The sequence below is a fragment of the Sceloporus occidentalis genome, unplaced genomic scaffold (assembly GCF_023333645.1).
Source record: "Sceloporus occidentalis isolate IW3139 unplaced genomic scaffold, rSceOcc1.0.p SCAF_23, whole genome shotgun sequence".
In the NCBI taxonomy this organism is placed as follows: Eukaryota; Metazoa; Chordata; class Lepidosauria; order Squamata; family Phrynosomatidae; genus Sceloporus; species Sceloporus occidentalis.
The window spans coordinates 3,482,693-3,509,527 of NW_028317003.1; the positions used below are offsets into that span (position 1 = coordinate 3,482,693).

The following is a 26,835-nucleotide window of genomic DNA, read 5'->3' on the forward strand; positions in this document are numbered from 1 at the left end:
TTAGCCTTTCCCGGAGTTGCTTCTGCAGTCCCAGTTCTGTACTGAACAAGATCACTGACCTACATGTATGCAGAGCTGCTTTTAAATTATAACCCATCCATTCCAAGAAGCATACAACTTTCTCTCTCCTAATACCCTCAACTAGCATCCCAAAGAAGCCATCCACCATGCCCACCAGCAAGATCAGATATCTCCCTCTCTACAACTCAAATTGTAAGCTTGGCAGAGCAGGGTCCTCTTCTCCCTCTGTCCCAGTTGTTTTAACATGTTAATGCTATTTTAAATTGTCTTTGTTAAATATTTTCACAGTCATGGGAAAGTGTCATAAAATCTGCTGACATTGTATATACCATATTTGGTCGATAAGACGACCCCCCAAAATCTGAATATTAATTTATGAAAAAGCCTGAATATAAGAAGACCCTATAGGAAAAAAAGTTTTACTAGTTAATGTTAATTCATGTAAACTATTTTTTTTAAATAAAAGCTATGATTGAGAAAAATATTTTTTTTGTTTTTATTTCCTTTTATTTTCCAACCTGCCCCCCAGTTATGCACATCTGCCCCCAGGCTTGCCACTCTGCCCCAGAAATGCCTTATACCCCCTTTATGCCACTGTGCCCCATGATATGCCGTTTAAACCTCTAAATGCCACTGTGCCCCATGATATGTGGGGCAGAGTGGCATATAGGGAGGTATAAAGCATTTCAGGAGGCAGAGTGGTGTATAGAGGGTTAAAAGACATTTCTGGAGGCAGAGTGGCATTAAGGGGGTTAAAAGGGATTGTATAGAGCACTCTGCCTCCAGAAATGCCTTATACTCCTATATGCCACTCTGGCATTTAGGGGGTTAAAAAGGCATATTATGGGGCACAGTGGCATATAGGGAGGTATAATGCATTTCAGGAGGCAGAGTGGCGTATAGAGGGTTAAAAGGCATTTCTGGAGGCAGAGTGGCATTAAGGGGGTTAAAAGGCATATCATAAAGCACTCTGCCTACAGAAATGCCTTATGCCCCCCATTTGAAACCCGAACTTACCGGTGCTTCTGACTCCCTGGTATGTAGTTGGGGCAGCGGGTAGACGTGTACGCGATTCGCGTAGGCAACTTCCGCTGCAGCCGGAAGGAGGTGCCGTTGGCAGCGGGGGTTGTCTGCGTCCATCGCGTATACACCCTCCGGCTGGCAGACAGAATTCCACGCAGCTGCTGGGGAACTCTCCTCTCTGAGAGCCGGGGAAGGTCTGCGCGATGGACGCAGACAAACCCCGCTATTAACTGCGCCTCCCTCCGGGTGCAGTGGAAGTTGCAAATCGCGTATGTCACGGAGCTGGCTAGTCCGACCGACTACCTCCGCTGTCTTGTGCTCCCTTAGCCTCGGACAACACACTTTCCCCGGTTCCCCAGTCACTAGCCGAAACTCAGTGTAGGGTAAAACCAAACGAAGACTGATTTATTTTAGACACACAGAGCTGGATATATCCAGCAAAACACACATTAACATAAAACAAGATATTGGGACACAAACCTCCCCCTTAATCTGCCTCTCAGAGACAACAGGGGCAGTAACGGGATTAACATTACAATAGGGGGGAGACTGATTTATACAACATTAAACATCAAAGAATGGTGGTCACTCCCTGGTGGCAGATCCTGGCTGTCTGCCGGAGATAATCCCCTCAGCCAGTGATGAGATGATACTGCTGGGGGTAGCCACAGAAGTCTTTACAAACCCAGGGCCCATAGTCAATAGGGAGGAGGCTGGCAGTCAGGCTTCTCCAGTGGCCCCAGTGATGGAGGCTTCCGTCACAGCGTAGTTGTCTACTCGCTGCCCTGACTACACCCCAGGAAGTCAGAAGCACCAGCACCGGAGGTTACCAGACAGGAGGATCCAGGGCCTCTGGAGCGCTGCGGGGGATCTGGATCTTAGTGTCATAGTCAGACCTCTATTGGAAATCTGATTATAAGACGAGCATTTGCGCTGAAAAAAACCTTGTCTTATAATCGAGCAAATACGGTAAATGTAATGTAACAAAATCTCAATCACTCAGACAGCAGTGACCTTTCAGCCCAGGCTTTAGGGAGAGACAACACTAGTTTGATGCTGTTCCGAACACAACTGTTAGTCAGAAAAAAGCAAGGTTGGTGAGAACATACTAAAATCTGGAAATCCCCATTTAAATTGATGTTGGTAGTTTCCGTATGGCGCTGCCAGTTCAGGAAATCTGCACTGCTGAATCACATCAATAATACAAAAATAATGTGCTTGAAGGGTTGCATCAGTACATCCTACATCTGAATACATATTTCATAATTAGTATTGAAAGATAACACAAATATTAAAAAAGAATGCCCATATCTTTTTTTATTGGAATAGTTATTATGTAAGTATGTCGAAATTAAGGAAAAGGAAATTACACAAAAAGCCGCCTATAATAAATCCATTGTTTGCTAAACTTCAGTGCATTTACCTTTTCATTTGAGTATTCACCCACTGAAAATTCCCTGCATCTTGCAAATCTATTCTTTTGGAACACTGATTGGAATAATCAGTGTTCCAAAAGAATAGATTTGCAAGATGCAGGGAATTTTCAGTGGGTGAATACTCAAATGAAAAGGTAAATGATGAAGTTACTATTTATAGAGGTTTAAACAAAATTGTAATAAAGTAATAAAAGAAATAACAGAAGTTCTTCATGAGAATGTGTTTATTTTCTGAAATGCTAACAAAGTGTATATTATTTTTTAAAAAATATTAATAATTTCATATATTATGTATTGTATGCAATACACATTTACATTATTGCTCATTTATCAATATGGGCATGGCAAATTCTTTAAAATGTAAATTGTTACCAGCAGTGATGAGTAATTAAATGGTTGGAAAAAAATGAAACCCCCAAAAATTACATAAAATCATAGCTTAACAATTACAGACAAAAATCTTTGCAAAAATTCAGTCATCTCCTCTGATTCTATTAAAATCAGTTTGTTTTCCTCCTTTATTTCTAATAAAGGCAAGTCATTGTCACGCTTTTATCACATTTTTGCGGAGAGCAGCTTTGATTGTTCCAACAATTCCATCTTGGCAATGGCTGAGAGATGAACTTCATCAGGACCATCTGCTATGCGGAGAGTTCGAACAGCCGCGTACCTGCAAAACATTCATGCTGATGAAGAATATTTGGACGTTGTTCTCTTATAAAAAGAGACAAACTGCGACAAAAACGCAAATTTGCACTCCAGAAAATATATCACTGGCACTGCTACTGCATATGAGGAATGGAATGGTATATCTATGTAACTAATATTAATTTAGGCAACAGTAATATGACATAGAACTGGTTTTCCCGACTGGGACATCAGAAATCTGTGACGAGTTGAATGTTCTAGCCATATTTCTTATGGAAACAGAATGTTCATTTTTAAACTATATAACAGTGTTTTGAACATATTTGTCTAATTATTTAAAGAATAAATACTCATTTTATACTGAACACAGTATTTTATTACAGAACTCTAAATCCAATTTTTTAGGACAATTGGCCACTTAAAACAGGCCACCTTTGAATCTGTGCTGTTTGTCTTTGGCAAGTATTGTCCAAAAGTACAGAAACTCCTTGCACTTTAATTATGCATGTATATAAATTGTACCTACTATTGCTCAATATGGAGAAAAACACTTACTTAGATTTATGTGTGAAGATTGTTTGTTGTGTATTACTGGTGAAATTATTGTATAAACAACTTAGTTTGAACAGGAAAATAAATATCAATTATGAAAATGTAAATTAATAGCAAAGTATGCACAGTGACACCTGATGCTCATAAAGTAAATACTTCTACTTACATAAATGCCAGAGGATAGTCTTGGGAAACCCCCGCTCCTCCGAAAACTTGGATTGCACGGTCTGCAACCTCACATGCCATTCTTGGAGCAACTACCTTGATCATAGCAATCTGCAAAGACCATTACATTTTTTCTCAGTTTTGCAATAATGTATAGAAATCACGCAGAATTGTGTTAATTTAGCTAAAGTATGAAAGGAGATGAAAGCTCTTATACTATTTAAATCTTGGAACCCTTGGTTAAAGCCTAAATAAATCTGTTGCCACTATAGGATGGTTAACGCATTGGTTAAGCAGGTGAGTTTCTGGGTTTCAACAAACTGGCTGCAAAAGTAATTCAGACACTACAAGACCATCTGCGCGTTTTGTTTTTATAGGAGGAGTATGGGTTGATACAAAGAGAATGGGATGATGTCTTTAAAAAAACTAACACCAATTGAAATGATGCTTATCTGAACGCATGGATCTGCAAAACCTGAGAAGAATTGGAGGCCCAAGACAAATACTACGGTCTTGCAGTTTTATAAAAATCTACTTATTCCACCAAGAGCAATTAATTCTAAACCTCCAAAAAACTGTTTTGGAAGACAAGAAGACAGTGGGGAAAAAGATGTATCTCCCAAGTTTACTAAATAGTAAATACATATTGCTCGCAACTGTGTAATATGTTATTGCACTATTATTATTTAAAATAATAAAGAAACATCTTCTTTTCATTTGTTACATATTACACCATAAAACCATTTGGTTCACTGTTATGTGTGTGTTAGTGGACATACTATTTGGCAGGAATTAGCCAAAGGCTTTTGCTAACAGTACCAAGTATATGTCTGGTAAGTACCCAATATTAGGGATTGTTTAAAGTACCTCTTTCCTGGCCCGTGCACTCCCAACCGTGTCTATGGCTTTGGCTGCTCTGAGAGTGAGCAATCTGGCCTGTTCAATAGCAATGCGGCTTTCAGCAATCCAGTGTGCGACCACTTCCTGCGTGGAAGAAAACATTTGCTCCAAACATGTTTACTTGACTATGTTCTTGTGTACAGTGGTTTCGAAGTTTGAATGTTAACAACAGCAGAATAAATAACCAAATGGCTAAATTTGGTTGTCTCAGCCTTATTTTTCCATAATCTTAAGAAGATGTTGGAAGATAACTATCTACTAAACAAAATCAATCACAATCATCAAATGAGAAAGCTGGAATGTTTAAAGGGACGGTCTAATGTCTCTGACAGTGTTCTGAGTTATTCAATATATTTTCTTCCAAAATGACAAAAAAAAAAATCTCTTCCTGTCGATCAGTGGCAGTAAAGTACTTCCAATAAAATCAATTGAAGTATGTCCTGTCACTGATTGGCAGCATAATCAGGAAATCAATGGGAAGAATTTACACATGGCCACTGGAGCTGACTGGAGGTGAGTAAATCATGTGCAGGGAGATGCATTCGGCTGAATGCATCTCCTGCAGGGCACTTAGCTGGAGGTGGGGAAAAGGGCAAATGCATTCGGGGGGAGGGATTCTGCAGAATCCCCACATGCATTTGCAAAATGGACCACATAAACATTTTAAGGGACCACACACACACCTATCATATGCATTAAAGTTTATATGCAGGCTGGAATATCCTTTTAAAGGTCATAACAAATATTTATGCTTACTAGGGTATAACGAAACTACGATTTTATATTTATTTGTAGATAAACATAAAAAAAACTTGATAGCCTTATTCCAATCCCTTGTATTAACCACTTTTGCTGGGAGGATGTTCCATTTATCTACCAGCCTCTCTATATGAATTCCAATTGTTAACATGTTTACAAAAGAAAGTCTACGATCCAGGGCAATGTGAATGGATAGTAAGTTGCATTTCCTACTATTTACCAGTATCCCATTTACTATTGTCCACCAGTTGTATATTATTTTTTTCTGCTTACATGTTGGTAGAGTTTCTTCCCAAATGTCTTCCTACTGGCAGCTCTGGCACACATTAGCTGGAGGGCAGTTTCAGCTGCACCTATGGTCCTCATACAGTGGTGTATACGACCAGGGCCAAGGCGCCCCTGTGCTATCTCAAACCCTCTTCCTTCACCTAAAAAAAAAAATACTATTAAGTTGATCACATTTTTGTCATACTATTTTTTTTATGTTCTAAGAATTTTATGAGCTGGGTAGAACTTTAATTTCTTGTGTTGTTTTTATGTTTTTTCAGAGATAACAATACCAATTACCCAGGTAGAAATAATAATATGTAATTAGTTCATGAAAAGTCTATTCCAAAGAAGTCTAGATTTGATGCAGCTTGTATGACAAGACAACATTTTCTATGTTAAATACTACTCGATTGGGAAGGGGACTAAATCCTAAATAGTCTTCTTCATAAACCAAGGACCAATGAAACTATAAAGTGATTTTGTTAAAATCTACAGAAGACAGTTTTTTAAACCCCTATGCTGGTCATCATGCTCATAGAACAAGACTGAGGTTTTCAAAGTGAGGAACATTTGGTTCTTGATGAAACACCTTACAAGTAAACATATCAGTCACCTGGATTACCTCACTTTAATTCAGCTAGGTTGGATGGTGGTTTAAGCTGTCCCCATTATCTTTTCTTTCACACAACTGATCAGATGTTTTAGGGATTCTGAAATCAATGAAAGCCTACTTATACATACCCAGTATTAAATTAGAAACAGGAACTCTAACATCATTGAAGTGCACCTCAAAATGTCCTCCATGAGGGGTATCTGAAAACAAAATGCATAACTATTTGTGCATATAAACAATTGAAAAAACTAAATAGTAGATCATGAAATAAATCATGGTTATAATAATCACGTAACATTATATATAGTTATTTCATTCCGTTGGATAGAAGGCAGCCCCGAGAAATACATGTGTTATACCCAATTCTTCAGGTATGCAAGTCAATCCTACTGTATGCATACTATGCATACTATGCATAATAAACAGTCACTATACTATATTCACTATATTCATTTTTACTTCAGGAAAAAAAAGACTAGATTTACAAATGGTTAATATCTACCATTAAGTGTTTATATATTGTTATTCATAAAAAAAAATATAAATATATATTTGCATACCAATTAAATATGCTTACCTTCATATCCGAAAACTTTCAGGGCCCTCACAACTTCTACACCTTTAGAGTCCATGGGTACTATAATCATACTATGCTGCTTGTACCTTCAATAAAATATAATTGCAATAAAAGGTTGTTTTCAGTGACAGAGTTTTAATTATTAGCAAGGATATACAGTATTAATCTCAAATTAACAGAAAGCATTAGCAAATGGTTGCTGAGAATCGTGGGGGAGAGGACACTTAAAAGTTCTTCTTACCGAGATAAGGCTGAGTTTTCAGTTTTCCCCATTACAATTGCTACTTTACAATTTGGATTGCCAGCACCTGGAAATATAGAAAGAAAAGGAATTATTATGGAAAGGGAAGTACAATATTCTTTTGTTAATGCATATGACAGCTAAGTGGGACCTTTACATTTTAATTTTGTAAATGTATGATGGGAAAACAAGACCACAAAGGTACTGGAGCGTTGAAGCTGCAGCTTCTCCTTAAGGTTGAAAAATTGAAGTTAAAAAATGCATAATAAAGTAATAAGTTACTTTAACGCACATTTTTGGTTGGTGAGTATGCATGGGACATTAAACTGTCCCTTTAAAAGGATGCATACTTGAATGCATTTTTCATAGTTTATGTAGTTTAAAAGATTAAACTTGTGATTTTAAAAACTTACTTCTGTATTAATGATTTTATGCCAGTTATTAGTTAATATTTTATTTCATGATGGTTTAGTGAAACAAAGCTGCCATTTTTCAGGAAACAACACCAGGTTCTTTTCTGCTTCTATTCTGTATCATCGTCATTTTGTATCCTTTGTATTTCCGGGTTCTGATGTCATCGCGTTCTACGTGTCAAGCGCTTCAAATGTTCTGTTTTTCCTTTTGTTAATAAAGTTGCGACTGGTTGACAGCAAACTCAGATTCTCCATGAAGATTAATAAAAGGAATTTTTTCACTATATGTTGATGGGTCCGATGCATCTATATTGTTTGTGAGTGCAATTATATCACATATAACACTTATTATTGGTTATACACTCTGCACTATTATTATATTATTTTTCCCTATATGTATTTGCGCCCCAATCATGTGTTTACTGGCATATTTACACCCTGAGGAAGAGTGTCTTCTTGAGCTGCTGCAGTCATTTGGGAAGTACAATTGAATTATATTATTACCTTTCACTTTTTGGTTTTCAATAGTTTCCTCTTTTCATATGTTGGCTCAATAAAAAGTATCAACTTCAACTAAAGACTCTAGTCGAGGCTTCCAAGTCATCCTTGACAAACTGGATAAAAACAGGATGTCTTGTGTCTGGTGAACTTCTAGGGACTTTATCACATAGATAATTTTTGGTAGGAAACAAGCAGCAGGAAAAATACAGACGCCCAAAACATGACATACTTACAAGGTCTTTTTTTGTATTATGTCAGTTAGCACACATTGCAAAATAGCTGTAAAAACAAATAATGAAAGGAAATATAGATAATAAAGATATGTAGTAGATGCATTAATATGTTGTTCACATGAATTCACACACCATGTTTAAGTTGTTTCACATATAGAAAAATGTATATTTGCATGGGTTTTTCTTATTTTCTAGTTTTCTCTGATTTACTGGCAGCATATTCAATGTTCACTATTGTTGTGTTGACCACAGCTGTCTGTTGCCTTTTCTAGCAGGACCTCAGACATCAAGAGGTGGTACTGGCCTGAGCTGATGCACTGTGCAGCAGCAGTGTTTTTGTCATACTCAGGGCCGGCCCAAGGCAAAATGCCGCCTGGGGCGAATTTTAAAATGCCCCCCCCATTATCTACCCTTCCTCTCCCTCCGTCCCTGCCGCCCCCCCTTGTACTTACCTTTCAGCAGTCCTGCGGCGAGTCTCCCTGTTCGGTCTCGGTGTCGGCTTGTAATGCTGAGCGCCGGAAATCTTCCGGCACTCAGCATTACAAGCCGGCACCGAGACCGAACAGGAAGACTCGCCGCAGAGGAGAGAGAGAGGGGCGCCGAGCAGGTACTGACAGCTTGGTAAGCGAAAACCAAGCCCCTTTCTCTCTCTTTCGCTTTAAAAAAAAAAAAAAAAAAAAAAAAAAAGGGGGGCTTGGAGCGGTTGCCCCACTCGGCTCCATTGTCGGGCCGGCCCTGGTCATACTTCTCAACTTCGTCAGGCCTATCTGCCAGCGGCCCCTATGACTGCTAGAAAATGTATACAATGCAAATGGGTTGTGCGCTCAACACACCTAAAATGCATTTAATAAACTTTATTAGGGTGAGAAGCACAGACAGTTTTTGTTTTTTTAATAAATGCATGGCACCTTTATATGCAGGGTTGCTAATATATTCTAAGTAAGATATGAAATAAAAAAGAAATATATATTATAATGCAATATGTAGTGTATATATATATATATATATATATATATATATATATACACACACACACACACACACACTGTATATATATATAATATAAAGGTGACAATTATTATCATATACACTTTAGTGCACAACCCATTTGCTTTCTGGTTGATGCACCAGAGAGGGGCTGCAGCTATTGTGATTAAGGGTGCAATGCACACATCCAGATTTTGCAACTGTATGGTCACAATTCAGGCTCTGTGTATGTGCAAAACAGGGTAAAACAGATGCATTATCTGTGTGAATCTGTGAGATTTTTAGAGGCATGTCTTAAATTTCGTATTAAAAAACTGTATTGCGAAAATACTTGTATTGCAAGTATATTTACACTTTGAGAGTATATGCTTGATATGTTTGACAGCTAGAAGTCAAGTCTATTTGTGTAAAAAACATAATTATCCCCTTGATGTCATGCACTAACATCCAGTTAGTGACAATTGACGTGCCAGGACCGTCATGGCTTTAGACGGGTGCAGAAAGCGATCTACTTTCGCTTTCTGCACCCAAACGGTGTTGCTGTAATGCCTGGATGACAAGGCATTCAGCAAAACGGAGATCGGCATCAGCGACCAGCCTCTCACCAGAGCGTCAATGTCCTGTCTGTATGGGTCGCTGTATGGCGGCAGACACAAGTTTTAAGAGAGTTTAGGAAGGGATTGTTGATGGTGATAGCGAGGCATTCAGTGACACTGAACACCCACCCCAAGGTGTTCTGTGACCAATCCAGAGGGCGGTCACAAACGCCACTGCGAGATGTTGCCACTCACAAGAAGGAGGCGCATCCTTTAAAAAAATAAAATAATACAATGTAGTTTCAGTTTCAATCTTAGCTGTTTTTGTTTTGGTAGCTTGACATTTTTCTGGCTGTTTCATCCTCTTCCAATATTAATACAAGTGTTCACATTTTTTTTTTACTTCTAAAGAATCATACAGACATACAGTAAGTATCATATTTGACGTGGAATTTCCTAAGAAGAAAACAAAATGATTCTGCTTTTATTCCCAGCAAGTTGGTCTGTGAACTTTGGTGTATGTCTGACTCATCCTTGTCTAGGGGGGGGAAATATATAAAAAGCTGCCAATAATAAAGGGAGAGGTCTTGGATTCTTAACCAAACCTTTTGCATCATTTTAATCTGAGGCATAGAAGATTCTGTGAATATGGAAATTGACGCTGCTTCGGAAATAAGGTTGGTGTCCTCCTCTTATGCTATACTATGCTTGTTTTAAATACAATTGTAAATGCACAAACTCTTTCGCAAAGAAATTTCTAAACATTTACTTATGCTGCTGCCCCACTCGTACTGTACACAGTAGCTTGAGAATGAGAAGAGAAATCCCTTTTGTGCAAATTCTTTTGACAATTTCAAACAAATTGAACGGACAGTAAATGGTTTAGAAAACCAGCCAACAAACATTCATTTAGTTGGAACACATACAATAAAGTTCTACTGTCTGTGACTTTATTAGTAACATTGTTTCTTTTGAGAGTAATTAACAATGTCAAACGGGACAGAAGAAAACTCTTTAGAGCTGTCCACGATTGTACAAGTCCAGAAAAGCTTGAGCCAGTCTTACCCTCTACATACCTGGATCCTTTTTTTAAATCCGGATTTATACAGTAAATAAATCAAAATACACATATTGCCTTTTAAGGTGCTGTTTACACAAAAAATATATATATTTAAGAAGCATTTTTGGTTTCTACGATAACCTGCCTGTACCGGCATTAATGCCAAATGCCAGGTGTTCCAAGGAATAAAGTATGATGGAGCAACAGTTGATATTATTCTATGATTATATATTATCATCATATTCCACAGCACAGGACATAAAAAGTAATGAATGACATAACAATTAGACTCATAGAAACAGGAGGTAAGGGGGGCTCTACTCAAAGGAGCTTACAATCTAGGAGTTAGGGTATTAAGTGCTACTCTTAGGGACGGACCAGATACACTCATATAAGTATTGTCCGAAGGCAGGACAAGGACTAAGAAAGGTGAGCTCAAAGAAGGTGGAGGAAGGGTATTGTTAAATTAAATAATTATTTCTGGGAATGGTTTAAGCATTCAACAGTACTAGGGAATATGTTTCTAATACTATTTCATTTCATTCAGCAGAGTAAATGGAATAGTACCTTCAATACCGAGGCTCCTTTGTTATGCGGTTACAATGCCTCTTTACGAACAAAATACTTACATTTTTTTTATTGCATTAATGTGCTAACTTCTTTGGAATTAAAATACATACATTTCTCTCCACAATTTAATAACATGTATCATCTAGAATTTTTCAAACAAGGCCCTTTTAACCTTATACTGCAATCAGTTTTTCGAAGCATTATATACCAAATGCAATATGTAAATAATTTTGGCTTCATAATAATCATTTTATGTGTTCACCTCCGCTAAATCGTCTCCCATCACTGAAAGTTATGTAAATATCCACGGTTATCTCTCTAAGCCTGTATAAATATTTTTCTATTGCGAAAGAAACTGGAACACTGACAGAAGAATATATCTAAAAGATGGTTTACATTTTTACTGATGGTGGACACAGTACAACTCTTTGGCCGGCGTTTATGAACTGATAAGCCGCGCCTAGCATTATCTGCATTTTAGATTGACACAGACTTCCAAGAACCTCACAGGAATAGGCAAAGAACCAACAAATATACTGTGTTGGCTCGGATATAGGCCGCCCCCGTATATAGGCCGCACGCTAAAAGTTTGGTGCTTTTTTAAAGAAAAAGTTTTTTTCCTTAAAAAAGCACCAAAAAAACATGCTGCCACTCAGCGCCCCCCCCCCCCCCGGGATATGCTGTCATTGTCCTGCCTCCCCGAGATATGCTACCACTGTCCGTCCCCCCCCCCCGAGATATGCTGCCACTGTCCGTCCCCCCCCCCGAGATATGCTGCCACTGTCCTCCTCCCTCCCCGAGATATGCTGCCACTGTCCTCCTCTGCCCCCCGACTTACCGGAGCTGACTCCCGGGTGTCTTGCGAGGCCGGCGGGGGACATCTACGCAATACGCGTATACAACTTCCGGTGCCAGAGGTAAAACGCATCGTGTGGTTAGACAACCGCACGATGCGCTTAGACAACCTCCCGTGCCGGCACCCCCCCCCGTGGGAAGTGCTGGCAGGGGAGGCTGTCTGAGCGTATCGGGGAGTAGGATGCAGGTCCCCTGCACCGCTGCGGGGGGATCTGTATCCTAACCCCGCTGCATGTCCCGGGCGTCGGGCGCTAGACCCCGAATATAGGCCGCACCCCCACTTTAAAGACTTAAAGTGGGGGAAAAAAGTGCGGCCTATATCCGAGCCAATACGGTATATTCCAGTTGGATCATTGAACAACTTCCACTTCCACTTACTTTGTTGGGTGTGTAAGAACCACAATAAGATATTTAAAGTGGTCTGGGTAAATCTGATCCATATAAAATACGCTTTGTGATTGAGAAGGTTTTTTCAGGGATGTCTTTCACATGCACAAAAAGAGCAGCTGCGCTGGGCCCACAATGCCTTGGGACACAATACAGCTATCCCCTGGGCCCCTTCGACAGCCTCCATAGTCTGGTGGAGGTCCGTACTCCTGCTGGTGTAGAACCCTCCCAACGCTTCCTCGTTTAGACCCTTTGCACTGGGATCCCATGCCCAGCAGCAGCCCAGTAGCTACACAGAGCGCTACTTTGGTAAAATTGGGCCAACAGGGAGCTTGCCCTAGGTACCATTTAAATACGGCTCTGGTCTTTTGTACTGGGAGCCAGAAACATTTGGTATGATGTCCATTCTATGGTAAAGTGAAGCTATAAGTATCCAGCAACAGTTTTGCATTTCTATGATCTGTGCTAATATACTATATTGATAAAAATTATAAAGGAAGTCAGAGCAATCAAAACTATTTTATTGTAGTAAAATTATCTTGATTTTGTTATGTAATAAATGATTAGACCACCAATATTCTGCCACAGTAAATACAGATTCTGTAGCCTATTTTGCCATTTAAAATCTAGACCGTGCTAAACAGACTTATTTTCTTTAATTGTATGTCACAATTATTACACAGTTTATATAGGACAATATGAATATTACATTTTAAAAAAAAATCCTCCCTGGGTACATGAAATAGGTAATCGTATGACAATTTCTCATTCTTCAACATAGCGAGCTAGTAGTAAGATGAATTATTTGTTTTTTCCTATTCAAAGGACCATGTCTACCCAGACAAATATAACTTTAACAGCATCGACTGAGAACTATGATGACTACCCAGACACAACATTTGATTATAACAATTACGAAGAGCGTTGCGAAAAAAGTGATGTCCGAACGTTTGCCCAGATTTTTCTTCCCGCCTTCTACAGTGTGGCGTTCGTGCTTGGAACGGCAGGCAATTCCTTAGTTGTCGTTATCTATGCATGTCACAAGAAAATGAAAACCAAGACTGATGTTTACATTTTGAACTTGGCAATAGCTGATTTGTTGCTACTCTTTACTCTTCCCTTCTGGGCAGTGGATTCTGCCGTAGGGTGGCTATTTGGAACAGGAATGTGCAAGATAACCTCAGCATTGTACACTGTAAATTTTGGTTCTGGTATGCAATTCTTGGCCTGCATTAGTCTGGATAGATACTTTACTGTAAACAAAGCGTCAAGTCATCGAAATTTTGCAAAAAGGTGCCGGGCAATTTGCCTCTTTGTCTGGGCCACTTCCATTTTGTTGAGTATCCCAGATTTCTACTTTAGCACTGTGAAAGAACACAATGGTAGACGCACATGTCTTCCAGAATACCCCAAGGACTCTGTAAAGGTGATGACAGTCCTAATCCAGATTCTGGATATAGTATTTTGTTTTGTGTTGCCTTTTTTTATTATGTTATACTGTTACTCTGCAATGGCCAAAGTATTACTAAAAAAAAACAATATCAAGAGATCAAGGTCTCTAAAGGTTTTATTAGCTGTGGTGGCAATCTTTCTTATAACTCAATTACCATACAATATAATTAAGTTCTGGAGAGCAATTGATTTAATATATGCCCTTATTACAATATGCAACACTAGTCGGACCATTGACATAATGATCCAGGTGACTAAAAGCATTGCTTTGTTTCACTGCTGTCTTAATCCAATACTATATGCCTTTGTGGGAGCAACATTTCAATCCTATATTACCAAAACTATCAAGAAGTGTGGTTTTTGGCAAAAGCAAACATCAAGCGCTGAAGAGTATTCCATGCACTCAGAAAATCATGTGGAAGAAACAATAAGTCTCTCTCTCTAGAAATGCATGGGACTTTATACAGGACAGACGATGTTTGAGATATCATCTTAAACATTATGAAGAATGGAACCTTTTAAAAAGCTCACATTTTAAGTTAACAAGCAGATGTAGCTGGGGCAAGTATTTAAAGGGGAGCGGCCTAAATGAAGGCTTGGGTTGACATATTCCAGGAGGTAGGAAGCAATGGTACCGTAAACTTTATGGCTGGTGCACAGCTTAACTCAGTATTTCACATTGGAGATGATGGACATCCTTACAAAATTATGTGGATTGTCTCATAAACCTAAAAGATCTAAAAGTAAACATTAGCTTCCTCCAAGCACATGTACTTTCCCACCAATCTCATTTCTACACTCAGACTTGCTCCTCTAGCTGATCCCCAGGCTCGCCTCACACTGCATATCCTTTGTTAAGAGTAATAGTACATAACTTTATGCCCCAACACTTCACTTGTGGTGGAAGTATGCTATGGAGCTGTGCTATCTAGGCATAGATCACCACAATGCACAAGGGCCAGGAGATCTCTCATCCCTTTGGGTAATCAGCTCCCTAGTTAACAGAATATTTTTTTCTGACATTGGGAAAATGTGTTCCAGAGCAAAGGACACAATATTTAGGAAAGAGGAGGGAAATAGGAAGAGAACAGAAGGTGAGACTACGTAAGAAATGTGGAGATGAAAAGGGCAGCAACATGGAAGACTAGTGAGATTGATAATGGAGTAGGTCAATGACAAGTATATAAAAATGCATATTTTAATATTGCTAGAGGTCACACCATGATAGGCATGAACCATTGCAATGGAAAGTGGTCTTCTAAGGACACTTCCCTTAGCTATGCTCATATATTTTATATATCCTATAGTATAATTTATCAAGTATATTGTATACATGGTATTTACACAAACCAACTGGATATACAGTCTGTATTCAAGCACTAAACATCGTAGCACATTTATAAACACAAAACATCTTTATCTAATTGTTCACAGGTTTGTTTTATCAAAGGAGAAAATACAATCTTAACTGCTTGTGTCCCAATCCATTTACAATTTTACTCATTCAAGAAAATCATATGCATTTTTTCTGTGATTTCTGATTTATTTTTTTTCTTAAGATTAAGTAAAGTAAAAAAACAACAAAAACTGTCATTTGCATGTGTGTGTTGGAAAAAAAAAATCTTCCCCATTGTACTGGTAGCATTTAACTAAACAAATGATGAGTTTATAAAAAAATAATAAAAAAAAATAAAATATATATATATATATATATATATATATATATATATATATATATTTATTATACACAGTATGCATAAAATAAAGTAGACCATCTTTGAATTCTATGGTTTTACATATCAGCATATAATAGCAATCAATCCAAAGGACATTGTTCAAGAAGTCTTGTGGTTTGTTCAGATACAACCCTTCCAAACCAACCATACTTGTTCAGTCTTTTTCTAATTGTACTGTCATAAACTTTAACATTTAACTTGCTAACTGAGGGCTGAAGAGTCTGAGATGTAACTCCTGTTTTTTTTTTCCCAATTTCCCTGCATTGCACGGTCTGACCTTGAAGTGAATTTGCCGAGAGGGTATACTTTCTTTTTCACGTGACTGTATATATCAGGCAAAAAGGCATACTGTGATGCCGTGCAGAACTAAAACAGCATAAAAAGTGCATACAGGCATAACACGTAAAGTCAATATCACAAACAGTATACGTACAAACATCAAAAACACTCATACATAATATGTATGGTACTGTGATACTAGAAAGGCCCCAAGAGACACGCATACACTGACAAAATACAGTATATAATACATAGATGCATAATTAACGCTGCAGGTACAGAGCTGTAAAGGAATACCCCTTCAGCTTTCCGTGATTCAGCAGGAACTGGGGGTGGCACGAAAACGTGCCAAATGTATAAAGAATATTCTGAGGAATCCCTTAATGCATTAGGATGAAAAAGGAAAAAAAAAAACCCCACATCTTTACAAGTATACAAGTAACAGCTGCCATATGCATTAAGGTGCATATAAGGAGTGAAGTGTACCTTAAAATGTGATTGGCCAGTTTTAAATGTTTTTTTAACCAATGACACTTTAACCCCTTCACATCTAGAAGAGCATGCTTTATATCCAATACTGACAACCTAGATAAAGTCCTGGGCTACTGCGTGAGCTTGAAAACAATAGTAAAATACTATCCCCACAGTAGGAAGCCGGTACCTTCTGCATGTTGCGCTCGATTACCAAATTAGTAAATATCAGCATATATTTTATTTGGATTAATGAATCCAAATAAAGAAAGAAATGGGTCTGGCACTACATCAAGTAAATCAGTTGGTAAAAAAAAAAATAACCTTAACGGTGCTGCAACATTGTGAAAGATGTATCTCAGGATGTTTAGACGAGATACACCTTACACAGTGGTTTGGTTTTTTTTACATGGAACATTGTTGTTCATCTTTACTTACTGGTGATCTAGTTAACAGGACCCTAAACCTTTCATACAATGAAAAACATAACTTAATAGTTTTTGCTTTGCATTGGTTGAGGGCCCCTATTAAAAAAAATCTACTCAGAAAGCACTTAAAAGCCTTTAATAGCTTTGATTTATACATATTTAGCCCAGTTTACAGTAAACGCTACATTTATTTTACTGCTCTAAAATGTCAGCATCAAAATGTTAGATGTGTCTGTAATAGCTGTATTTTTGCCCTCCTGTTCTAGCCGCTTGCAAGGGATATCACATCCCAGTGCAATGGGGCAAGCGAGAAAAGCCTTTTTTACAAAATGCTTGAATCTTTCTCACCCCGTAAAAGAAGTTAGAAGTGAGGTGCTGTCTAGAGGATACCTTAAATCCTCTGTGACAGATACTCACAACTCTAGCCAAAATCAACATTATTTTGCATGATTTGACCCGAGACGGACTGGGAAAATAAGAAACAACATCAGCTGCAAAAAGTTGACTGTAATACTAAAATGTAGATGATATGAAACATACATATACACACTGGCTAATAAGATTGTGTTTAAATAGTATCTCACAAGAACTGAAGGCATTAGGGTTTATCGCTGCAAAGCGTTGAAAGCGCAAGCTGCCTAAGCGGCGCGCTAATTGTCCATTGCTGGACATTAGTTATATAATAAGGGTCACTAAAAGGTCAGGATAGTTAAGGCATAAAGTTTTGGTGGGCTAGGCTAGCTAAATCTAATTCTAGGTTACTGGGCAGGCAGTTTATTTAGCGCAGCTCATTGGTTTATCAGCTGTGCTGCAGCACGAGGTTTGATTGCGCTTTCTGTGGGGCGGGAAAAATAAGCACAGCTGATTGGTACAGTCAGCTGTGCTTACAGCGTGAGGCAACTGTAAAATAAATAAATAGCTGCTCGCAGGGTGATTCAATTCACCTCAAGAAAAATCTTCAAGGAGCTGTTGCTCAGCAAGCGTCCCACCCCCCCCCTCCCTTTTGTTTTAAATGTAAGGTATGTAATATGTTATATTGTCGTAGTTTTAGAAGGGGTAAAGGTCGCCTCTGTGTTGAGGTGGACAGAGGCTTGGTGTTACACAATCTGGCTGAGAAAAGGGGCGGATTGTATTTGGTGTATTATTTATAAGAAGTTATTTGGTTATTACGTTAAATGGTTTGTGTTGTTAATGCCTCTTATACCCTTTTAAATAAAGCTACGGCCAATTTTATCCAATTTACAATTCTGTGTCTGTGGTTATTTTATTGATTTGTTAGAGGTTAATATGTACATGCAATGGACAATCACCTGCATGGAATTGAGGGGGAGTGGCTGCTACGGATCGCTGGGAAAACCCAGCCGTCAGTAGCAGCCGCCCCTCGCGATCCCAGCGTCCATAGCGACGCTGGATCGTGCATCATCGATGACATACCTGGTACATCCCGGTCTGCCGGTGACCTTTGACCCGGAAGTACCAGGTACGTTCCGGTCTTGAAGGGGATAATTTAACTATACATGATACAGCAGAAGCCTATCATATATTATAGTGAAAGGAAGGGGCTGAGACATAGAGCAAGTCTCATGCAAACCCTCATGTTAACTATGCTTTCGGTGAATAAACCTCTTTGTCTTTCGGGGAACAGAAATTCTTACACTGTCATTACAAGTGACCTTTTTAGGTGTGGGTATATTCACTCACCACTGCTCCACCACTTTTTCCCGCTGATCACGTAGCTGTCGTGGTCACGTTGTATTCTGCATTCCATGTTGGTGGCATCACTGGACGCTACATCAGGCTCTAGCACAAAGAAAGGTTAATGTTAGCTTAAGTGTTAAATTCGAGTTTACACGATGAAGTCCAATACTGACAACCTAGACAAACTCCTGGGCTACTGCATTAGTTGGAAATTAGCCGTCAGTAGGAAGCCGGTTCCTGCTCCATATTGTGCTTGGTTAATACCAGTTAGTAAATTCAAATATAGAACAAAACAGGTTTGGCACTTACTTTCAATAATCTATCAGTCGGTGATAAAAAACTAACAGCGGTGAAACATTGTGGAAGGTGTATCTCAGCTACACAAAAGTTTTATGTGTTTCGCACACCAGGTGCTTAATCATAAGTTTCTTGTGTAGTGTTTAGATTTTGTCTAGCTGAAATACACCTTCCACAATGTTACAGTGCTGTTTTTGGTTTTGTTTTTTATCATCAACCGGTGGATTATTTGATGGAATAAAAGAAAACGTGAGTGCCAGAGACCCTTTTCTTTCAATACTTGCAACTCTCTGTGAGGTAGTGAGGTTTTGCTCACTATCCAGAGACTTGCTTTTGAACTCCAAATGATTATTTACCATAGGAACAGTACAGAGGTAGTGATATCAAATATAAAACATACATTCAATAAAAGGCATTTGGCCTTTTCAATAAAAATTAAAGTGATACTACAATGTCCCTAACATACCATGTAAACGAGAACGCAATAAAGAATTGTCTTAGCTTGGGTTAGTATTTTTTACACTGCAATATAGTCTGGAATATCTAATATTTTAATAATGGCACTGTATACACTGAAACATACATGCTGTAGATATGTGAGATGGTATGCAACAGTTGACAAGGACAGAGCCTGATCACATCTCCCACTATTGCTTATGTAATTTGGCAGGAAAAAATAAATTAACTCAAATTGGTAGACAACAAATAAAAAAAAAAGGTACAAAAAATGTCCTAGTGTACAAAATGTAAATTGCTCTTCTATCTAAAGGCAAGTTAGAGTTGATGATGCAGGGTGAGGCACGTTTACCGAAATATACTTTAAAAATATTTGATCCTTTATCAGTTGTACCTGCATCATTCTGACATTCACTAAAAAATGTAAATATACCATGTATAAAAAACTTAAAGCTAGAAACCAGAACTGGGCTCACCTGTCATACAGAAACAAGACTGAATTTCCCCAGAAAGGAGAGGCTCAAGCCACTGCTTCTTCTGTTCCTTTGTACCATACATATGAAGGACCTCCATGTTTCCAGTGTCTGAATAAATAGAAGACAATATTTATGACTACTTACTCAAAATTAAACCCAAATAAACCGGGTTTATATATAGTATAAGGTGACCCTTTAGTTTAATAACTTATACAAAAAAGTCTCACTATATTAGTAATAGGTACTGAGCACAAACTCACAGGGAAAAATAATTACAAACGTGCATTGCAACACTTAGTGCGGACATTATTACCTGGCGCTTGGCAATTAAATATTTCAGGAGCAAAAAACAATTTCCCTGTTTCTTCTGCAATGAATGCATAGTCGGTCTGGCTTAGGCCGCTGATAGCTGGCAGGAAAAGGTTCCATAATCCCTCAGCTTTAGCCTTTTCCTACCGACACAAAGATAAATTCTAAAATCAATTTTGTGAACGTACTTACATTGCAACATATATAACTGGTTTCTCCAAAAGAGTTGCTCAGTAATGAATGGGGAAGTATTTTTTTTAATCATTCTTTTTTTTTTACCTTATGCATTATCATGTTTTCATGCAGTGATTCCATTAATGCACTCTACACATGAATCATCCATACAACACTTGTATAATATTATACAGAAATGCACATAGCCCATCATTCCCAGAGTAGTAAGAGTAGTACTCATACAGACAATAGGCAAGCAGAAGGCAGTGTGGACAGCCCTGGTGATTACACTTTAGATTATGAGAGATTATTAGACTCTGTTTACCTTCAGCTTCTCAATCACCAATGGTTTCTTCCATCTCAGAGGCGAGTTTTCATTTTTGATGTAATATTCCAAAACCTCCTGAAAACATGCCAAAGCAGATTCACTAAATGAAGTAAAATTCTACTAATAATGATTTGATTTTAACAGCACTTTAAATTGTATCTGTGATGCTATTTTACATAATTTCCCAAGAAGGCACCCTTTAGGTGTCAGAAGTTAACTGCACCAAACCAATTGTATTTCTCGTACATTAAAGAAACTATTTTGTAAGCACAAAAAATGAATTTGTCGCCGTTATAATAATATTGTAAAATGGACTGTCAATTCTTCTCATCTCTTCCCACTGACCTCCTGAGCTGGATACACATGCTGTTGCATGAAGTTCTTCACATGCTGCAACACCCTTCGACCTTTAGTACTCTGTAAGAACAACTCTCCTGACATGCTGGGGTCTTCGCTGGCTGTATGGTTCCCTCTGAAAATATACACATATATATTTCATAGACTTAAAAAAAAGACACTATGCGTTGCGTGAAAAAAACTCTCCATATGCTCTAAAGAACATAGAACTACAATCAAAATGGCAATTCAAACGCACATAACTCATACTAAAATAAAAATAATAAAATACTACCGTTTTGCTAATTTAAGCCCATGTTCTGCCATTGGTTTTATCATCTCAGCAAAAGTGCTGGCATTTTCTGCACTGGCATTCCCAATAAGATATCGTGCATAGATGCCCTGTATTAAACAAAAAGAGCAGTTACTTGTTTAATTACATATAAATGATTGAGCTATTTTGTCCATTATTTCCTTAAACTGATAATCTAGCAGCGACTAGTTGAGCTAGCCTAGTCTAACCCAACCCCATAAGGCCATTTTAGTTTATCAAAACATGTGGCTTAAATCTACATTATACCTTTACCTGGAATATTCCCGCTAATTTAAAAAAGGTAAGTGCAAGAAAGAAGTTCCAGTCTGGGATTGGCAAAGGGATATTTCGACAACGACTGTAGATGTTCATCAAATCCTCAAAGGCTGGCATTCCTGCCAAACAAAGAGAAAAGAAAGACACCTCCACAAACTGGTGAATAATAAAAATATAAATACCCTACAGGTCTTGCTGCTGCCCGAAAATAACACTCCTCATAAGTGTTTACAGGAACAATATATCAAATACCGGGGCGCATAGACATGTGGGAAAAAATAAATAAAACAATATAGTGTAATAAAATTTCAATATGAAAGAATATATGGTGAAAAAATTTGCACTCACAAACGTGCTCAGATTAAACGCTCAATTACACTATATTATTTATTTTTTCCCACATGTCTATGCGCCCCGGTATTTGATATATTATTCCTGCCGAACAATAAAGACACTAATGTAACCATGTTGTCTTCTTGGACATCTACCTTTAGATCATCAGTAAAAACAAAAAAAAAAAAACACAAAAAAAAAGAAAATACATTTTTATGTACCTTTTATTTCGCCTAAGCTTTTGTCGCTTTGATTACCAAATAACATAACATTGGCAGGCCAAAAATAGGATGACATGAAGTAAGCCAAATCTGACATAGAATGGCCAATTGTAGACAGTTCCCAGTCCAGGACAGCAATCACACGAGTCTAAAACATTGAAAAAGGCAATGATTAGGTACGGAAGGATAACATGACTCATGTCATATTACATAAAACATGAATGTTTCAGTACTTGTGCCTCTTAGACTACATCTGAAACTGACTACAGTTTTGGAATACAGAACATGAGCAGACTGGGCAATATTAAGTAAAGCTGAAGTGCCCATGGACTAGGAGTGCAGAGAATGCCATCACAAACAACATTAAATGAGCTTACTATATATTTCTGACACGGCAAATAACATAGAGATATGGGTTGTGCAGCACACCTCTGTTGGGTGAAAGATTATGTTATCAATTCTGAAATCCCCATGGATCAAACACTCTTCATTATCGTTGCTTGGCAAGTTGTCCATTAACCACTGGACCAGCTGGTCCATCGCTGGAATATCAGAATGCGCAGCCCTTTCATATTGGTTTTTCCAGGTAACTACCTGTGAAACATATAATACTGTTTAATTATTAAACCCGGCAAGATATACAGTATTGTGCAGTTGTTAAAAATGATGTAATGTAAGGATGCTTTCAAAATAGACATGTAAATAGTTTTTTTTTTAATCATTTAACAAAATGCAAATCGAGTGGACAGAGGAAAAATCTAAATCAATATTTAGTGTCGCAATCATTTGGCTACAAAACAGAAGCATTTCTTCTTGCTACATTGGCACGTAATGTAATCCCAGACAAACTCAAAGATGTTGAGATCAGGGCTCAGTGGGGGCCATATCGTCACTTCAAGGACTCCTTGTACCTTTTTATGCTGAAGATAGCTTTTAATGAATAATGCTTTATGTTTGGGTTCATTATTATAATCCAGAATAAATGTGGGGCTAATTAGATGCCTCCCTGCATTTCCTTGGCCAACAGATGTGTCTATGGTCCACAATATGTGTGCCTCTTCAAAAGAGCTTGGACAGAACATCTAGAAACCCCTGTGTTCCTTGAAATGTCTTCCTGTGAGAGCCCTTGCTGATGTAGCATAGCGATCTTGTGTCTTGTTGCTTTGCTCCGTCTTATAAAACAGTTGACTAGACTAGACTGACTGTGGAGCCTGTTCAAAGCTCAGGGTAGCCGGTTCAAATCCTGGCAGGGTCAACTCAGCCCTTCATCCTTCTGAGGTGAATAAACAAGTACAATTGATTGGGCAATAACAACATCTATTACTAAGCTGCTGATTAGGTTAATTCCGGGCGCGTTGAGCCCCAATGGGAGAAAGGTGCATTATAAATAGCAACTTTACCCTAGTGAGTTTGGCTGTTCCTCACCCAGTTTTAGAAAGCAATCAAAATAAAATTGTGCTAGTAAATAAAAAAAAAAACAAACAAAAAAAAAAACTTCTAATGGAAAAAAGTGCCATTTTTATTAACGCTACCATTAATCATAGTAGAGACAGTAACAACCACTCCTAAGACCTGGTACCCTGGTACCCTGATCTGTCATTACTGAAAACCCCTTTCATTTAACACCGTAATACAACATCATCAGATTCATAAAAAAATAGATTCTCTCTAAAATATGTGTTTCTGGGTTCTAAATATTAACAATGGCTGATGGTGTGGTTCTACACAGAATTGTAACACTCTGTCCATTGGAAATAAAAATAAAAACAGGAAAACCAATGACTGGTACAAAGGTGCAGAGAGCGTAATCCAGTGGCAGTTGCGTAGCTATTGCTTCCAACATCCTCCTCCAGCAATGACTGAATGCCTGCATGTTGCACTATAACTGTTGGAGGTCTCCGGTTGCCCACCTTGAGGGTTTTCAGAATTTTACCTGTCTCTTGCAATATCCTTTGCCTCTGCCATATTCAGTAAGTTTCAATGCACGTATGTCAAATGAATGGAGACAAGCCAGGGTTTCGATGAGAGCCACGTACAATGCACCTCTCTCAGCAGGACTGGCTTCTGGAAGAGTTATATCTCTGAAAATGCGGCCCTGGCAAGAAAAAAAAAATGTATATATATATATATCTAGCTGCAAGTATATTGGAGTTCATGACTTCACATTTCACTAATATATCAGGTATAGAGACTTGAACAATGGACTCTGTGCTGCTAATCATCTTATCTCCATGTCTGCTAATCGGAATTCAACCACCGATCTGTTCAAGCTCTGGATTTGAGATGTTTCCTGTAATAGCACTAGCGAGCCTAAATTTGAGGGTCTGTAGGGCAAGCTACTCAAGTGATTCTTGGCTGAGCTACCTTTGCTCCATTCGTACATTGTTTATGGAACAATAAGATCTTAACTGTTTTAAAAAGCTCATTATATTTTTACCAGAAAGAATAGAAAGAAAATTAGACAAACCTGCACATGCTCCATCACATAGAATTCAGTTCCAACCACTGATACATCGTTACAGTACAGCAGGGGCTTCGGGACAGGAAAGCCAGCTGCGAACAATGCCTTCTCAACCTGATATTCACGGTCAACCTAATATTATCCAGAAATAGTAATACTTATATAAAAACACAAAAAGACACCCACACACACAAGCATATATCTATACATATGTATCTCAAGGTGATCTGAATGTATATCAACAGTGGATCGTAAAGTTCTCGAGCATATCTGTAAAGCGCACTTTACCCGGTGAGCTCCAGGCAGAAGCGGACCATGAGGTTTCTTCCTGAGAACATATTTATTTGAGCCCTTCTTAATGAAATATGTTGCATTAGATTGACCGGATCTGCAAAAGAAAAAAATGCATTGTGTTATCAGTTTTACATACACTGAAAATGTTAAAATCATTGATACACAGTTTCCGACACCGATTATACTGTCACCTTCTGCTGGAGTGTTAGTTTACCTAGTACTGTTGTTTTTCCCTTAATATGCAATTAAAAACTTCTTCTATTTACCCATTGTAATAAAAGCAACAAGTGATGTTTTTTTTTCTTGTGTACTAGCGATCGCATTATGTGCATCATATACAAGCATGGGGCCAATTCAAATGTATCAGACCCCAGCCCACGAATGGTGTTATAAAAATGTCTCCCTCCACCCACCAGCCATAGGCTAGGGCAGCGAGGGATAAAAAATAAAAAGCGCATGAAGGGTCCAAAAGCGGTATTGGGTTTTTTAAATGATTATTATTATTGAATATAAGGGTCCACAAGCGGTACTTGATGCAGTGACCAAAATCATTCCCACATGCTGAGCACCCCTGTGGATTTAATCAGGGGTCTCTAAGCCTTAAGGCCAGAGGACCGCAATTTCCCTCTCATGGGTACTCATAAAATGTGTTATTGTTACATAATTTAATTTAAATACACATTTCTGCCTGTTATCGTGACTTTTCGGGCTGTAGAACATTGGGATATTTTCACACCCAGAAAACATTATAAAACCATAGAAAAGGAGCAAGGTCATGGGAGGGAATACAGGCAGAGGGATTTGGGTCCATAAGAGAGACACCTTGGAAGTATGCAGGATACTGTAAAATTTACACCTGATTTTGAACTAAAACTCCAAAAATATTCTTAGTTATGCCCTGTCAATTGTTTGCTGGGGTTCATGGGAGTTGTAGTTTCTTAATGTCAATACCGAGCTGTCACGAATGCTGTAGCTATGGAATGCTATAAGCTGTCAGGGGCGACTCTCACCTGTACTGTCGGACAGTCAGCCCCGCGGACGGTTCCGCGCCGTAACCCGGTAGGTGCCTGCGCAGGTACTCGTCTAAACTACGTTCATCGAGCTTGTGGTTACTTCGCACTGCGCTGGTGTCCAGCTCCTCTTCCGCCATTTCTCTTCACTACAGACGTTGAGATCAAAGTACGATGTTTATAGTCAATCTCAACCTTTCACACATTTTTTTGTTAATCATTGTACCACTCAATAAAGTTCATTTTTTTTTTTTTTTTTTTTTAAAAAGGCATACGCATGCGTAAAGTATACAACCCGAACATTGACGTAAATAGAAGGTTAATGCGCCATCTTTGATAACGGCAAATGTTTTATTAGAGCGCTGTACACATTTTCAGGTTCCGCGGCAGTCTCCGTTGCCGTGTAGCTGAGGTGTTGTAATGACAGCGACACAGGAAGTAATTTGTGTTGATTAAAATTGAAAAGACTGATTATTTACAGGGTTCAGTCCCTCCTCTTCCTGAGTGCAGACGTGTCTCAATGCTGCCGCAGGAAAGGGTTAGCTGGACCGTTTCCATCCCATCAGTAACTGGCAGCAGTCTACCTGTAAATTGAACGCTGACAGTCTCAATAGACGGCTTAGTGTAGTCTGCTACGATCTCTCTGTAGACATCCCACCAGAGGCAGATCGGCTTACTCATCCAGTCACACCCTTCCTTCCGTGTTCTCTTACAGCGCTCGGTGTACCATATTGTCGGCT

The 26,835-nt window shown here is 38.5% G+C and overlaps 2 protein-coding genes across 3 annotated transcripts; one reads left to right on the forward strand and one right to left on the reverse strand.

The window, feature by feature from the left end:
• Positions 1–3,035: 3,035 nt before the first annotated feature.
• LOC149300697 (acyl-CoA dehydrogenase family member 11-like) lies at positions 3,036–26,235 on the reverse strand. Of its 2 annotated transcripts, none has more exons than XM_089484850.1 (20): positions 26,096–26,235; positions 25,080–25,179; positions 24,798–24,923; positions 24,264–24,425; positions 22,760–22,924; positions 22,380–22,478; positions 21,774–21,932; positions 21,483–21,589; positions 21,197–21,323; positions 20,849–20,926; positions 20,354–20,492; positions 20,041–20,148; positions 18,815–18,913; positions 7,206–7,272; positions 6,965–7,050; positions 6,516–6,587; positions 5,778–5,932; positions 4,713–4,829; positions 3,847–3,956; positions 3,036–3,150 (listed from the first exon to the last, which is right to left on the reverse strand). In XM_089484850.1, exons 1-20 carry the CDS (start codon positions 26,233–26,235, stop codon positions 3,036–3,038), a joined length of 2,331 nt encoding a protein of 776 aa, XP_089340976.1. The 2 variants fall into 2 exon arrangements, with proteins under 2 accessions (XP_089340976.1, XP_089340975.1); XM_089484849.1 differs by having other exon boundaries at positions 21,774–21,895; positions 22,331–22,478.
• On the forward strand, positions 13,577–14,644 carry LOC149300698 (atypical chemokine receptor 4-like). The gene has a single exon (XM_089484924.1). The coding sequence runs from the start codon at positions 13,577–13,579 to the stop codon at positions 14,642–14,644; it is 1,068 nt and encodes a 355-aa protein (XP_089341050.1).
• Positions 26,236–26,835: the final 600 nt, after the last annotated feature.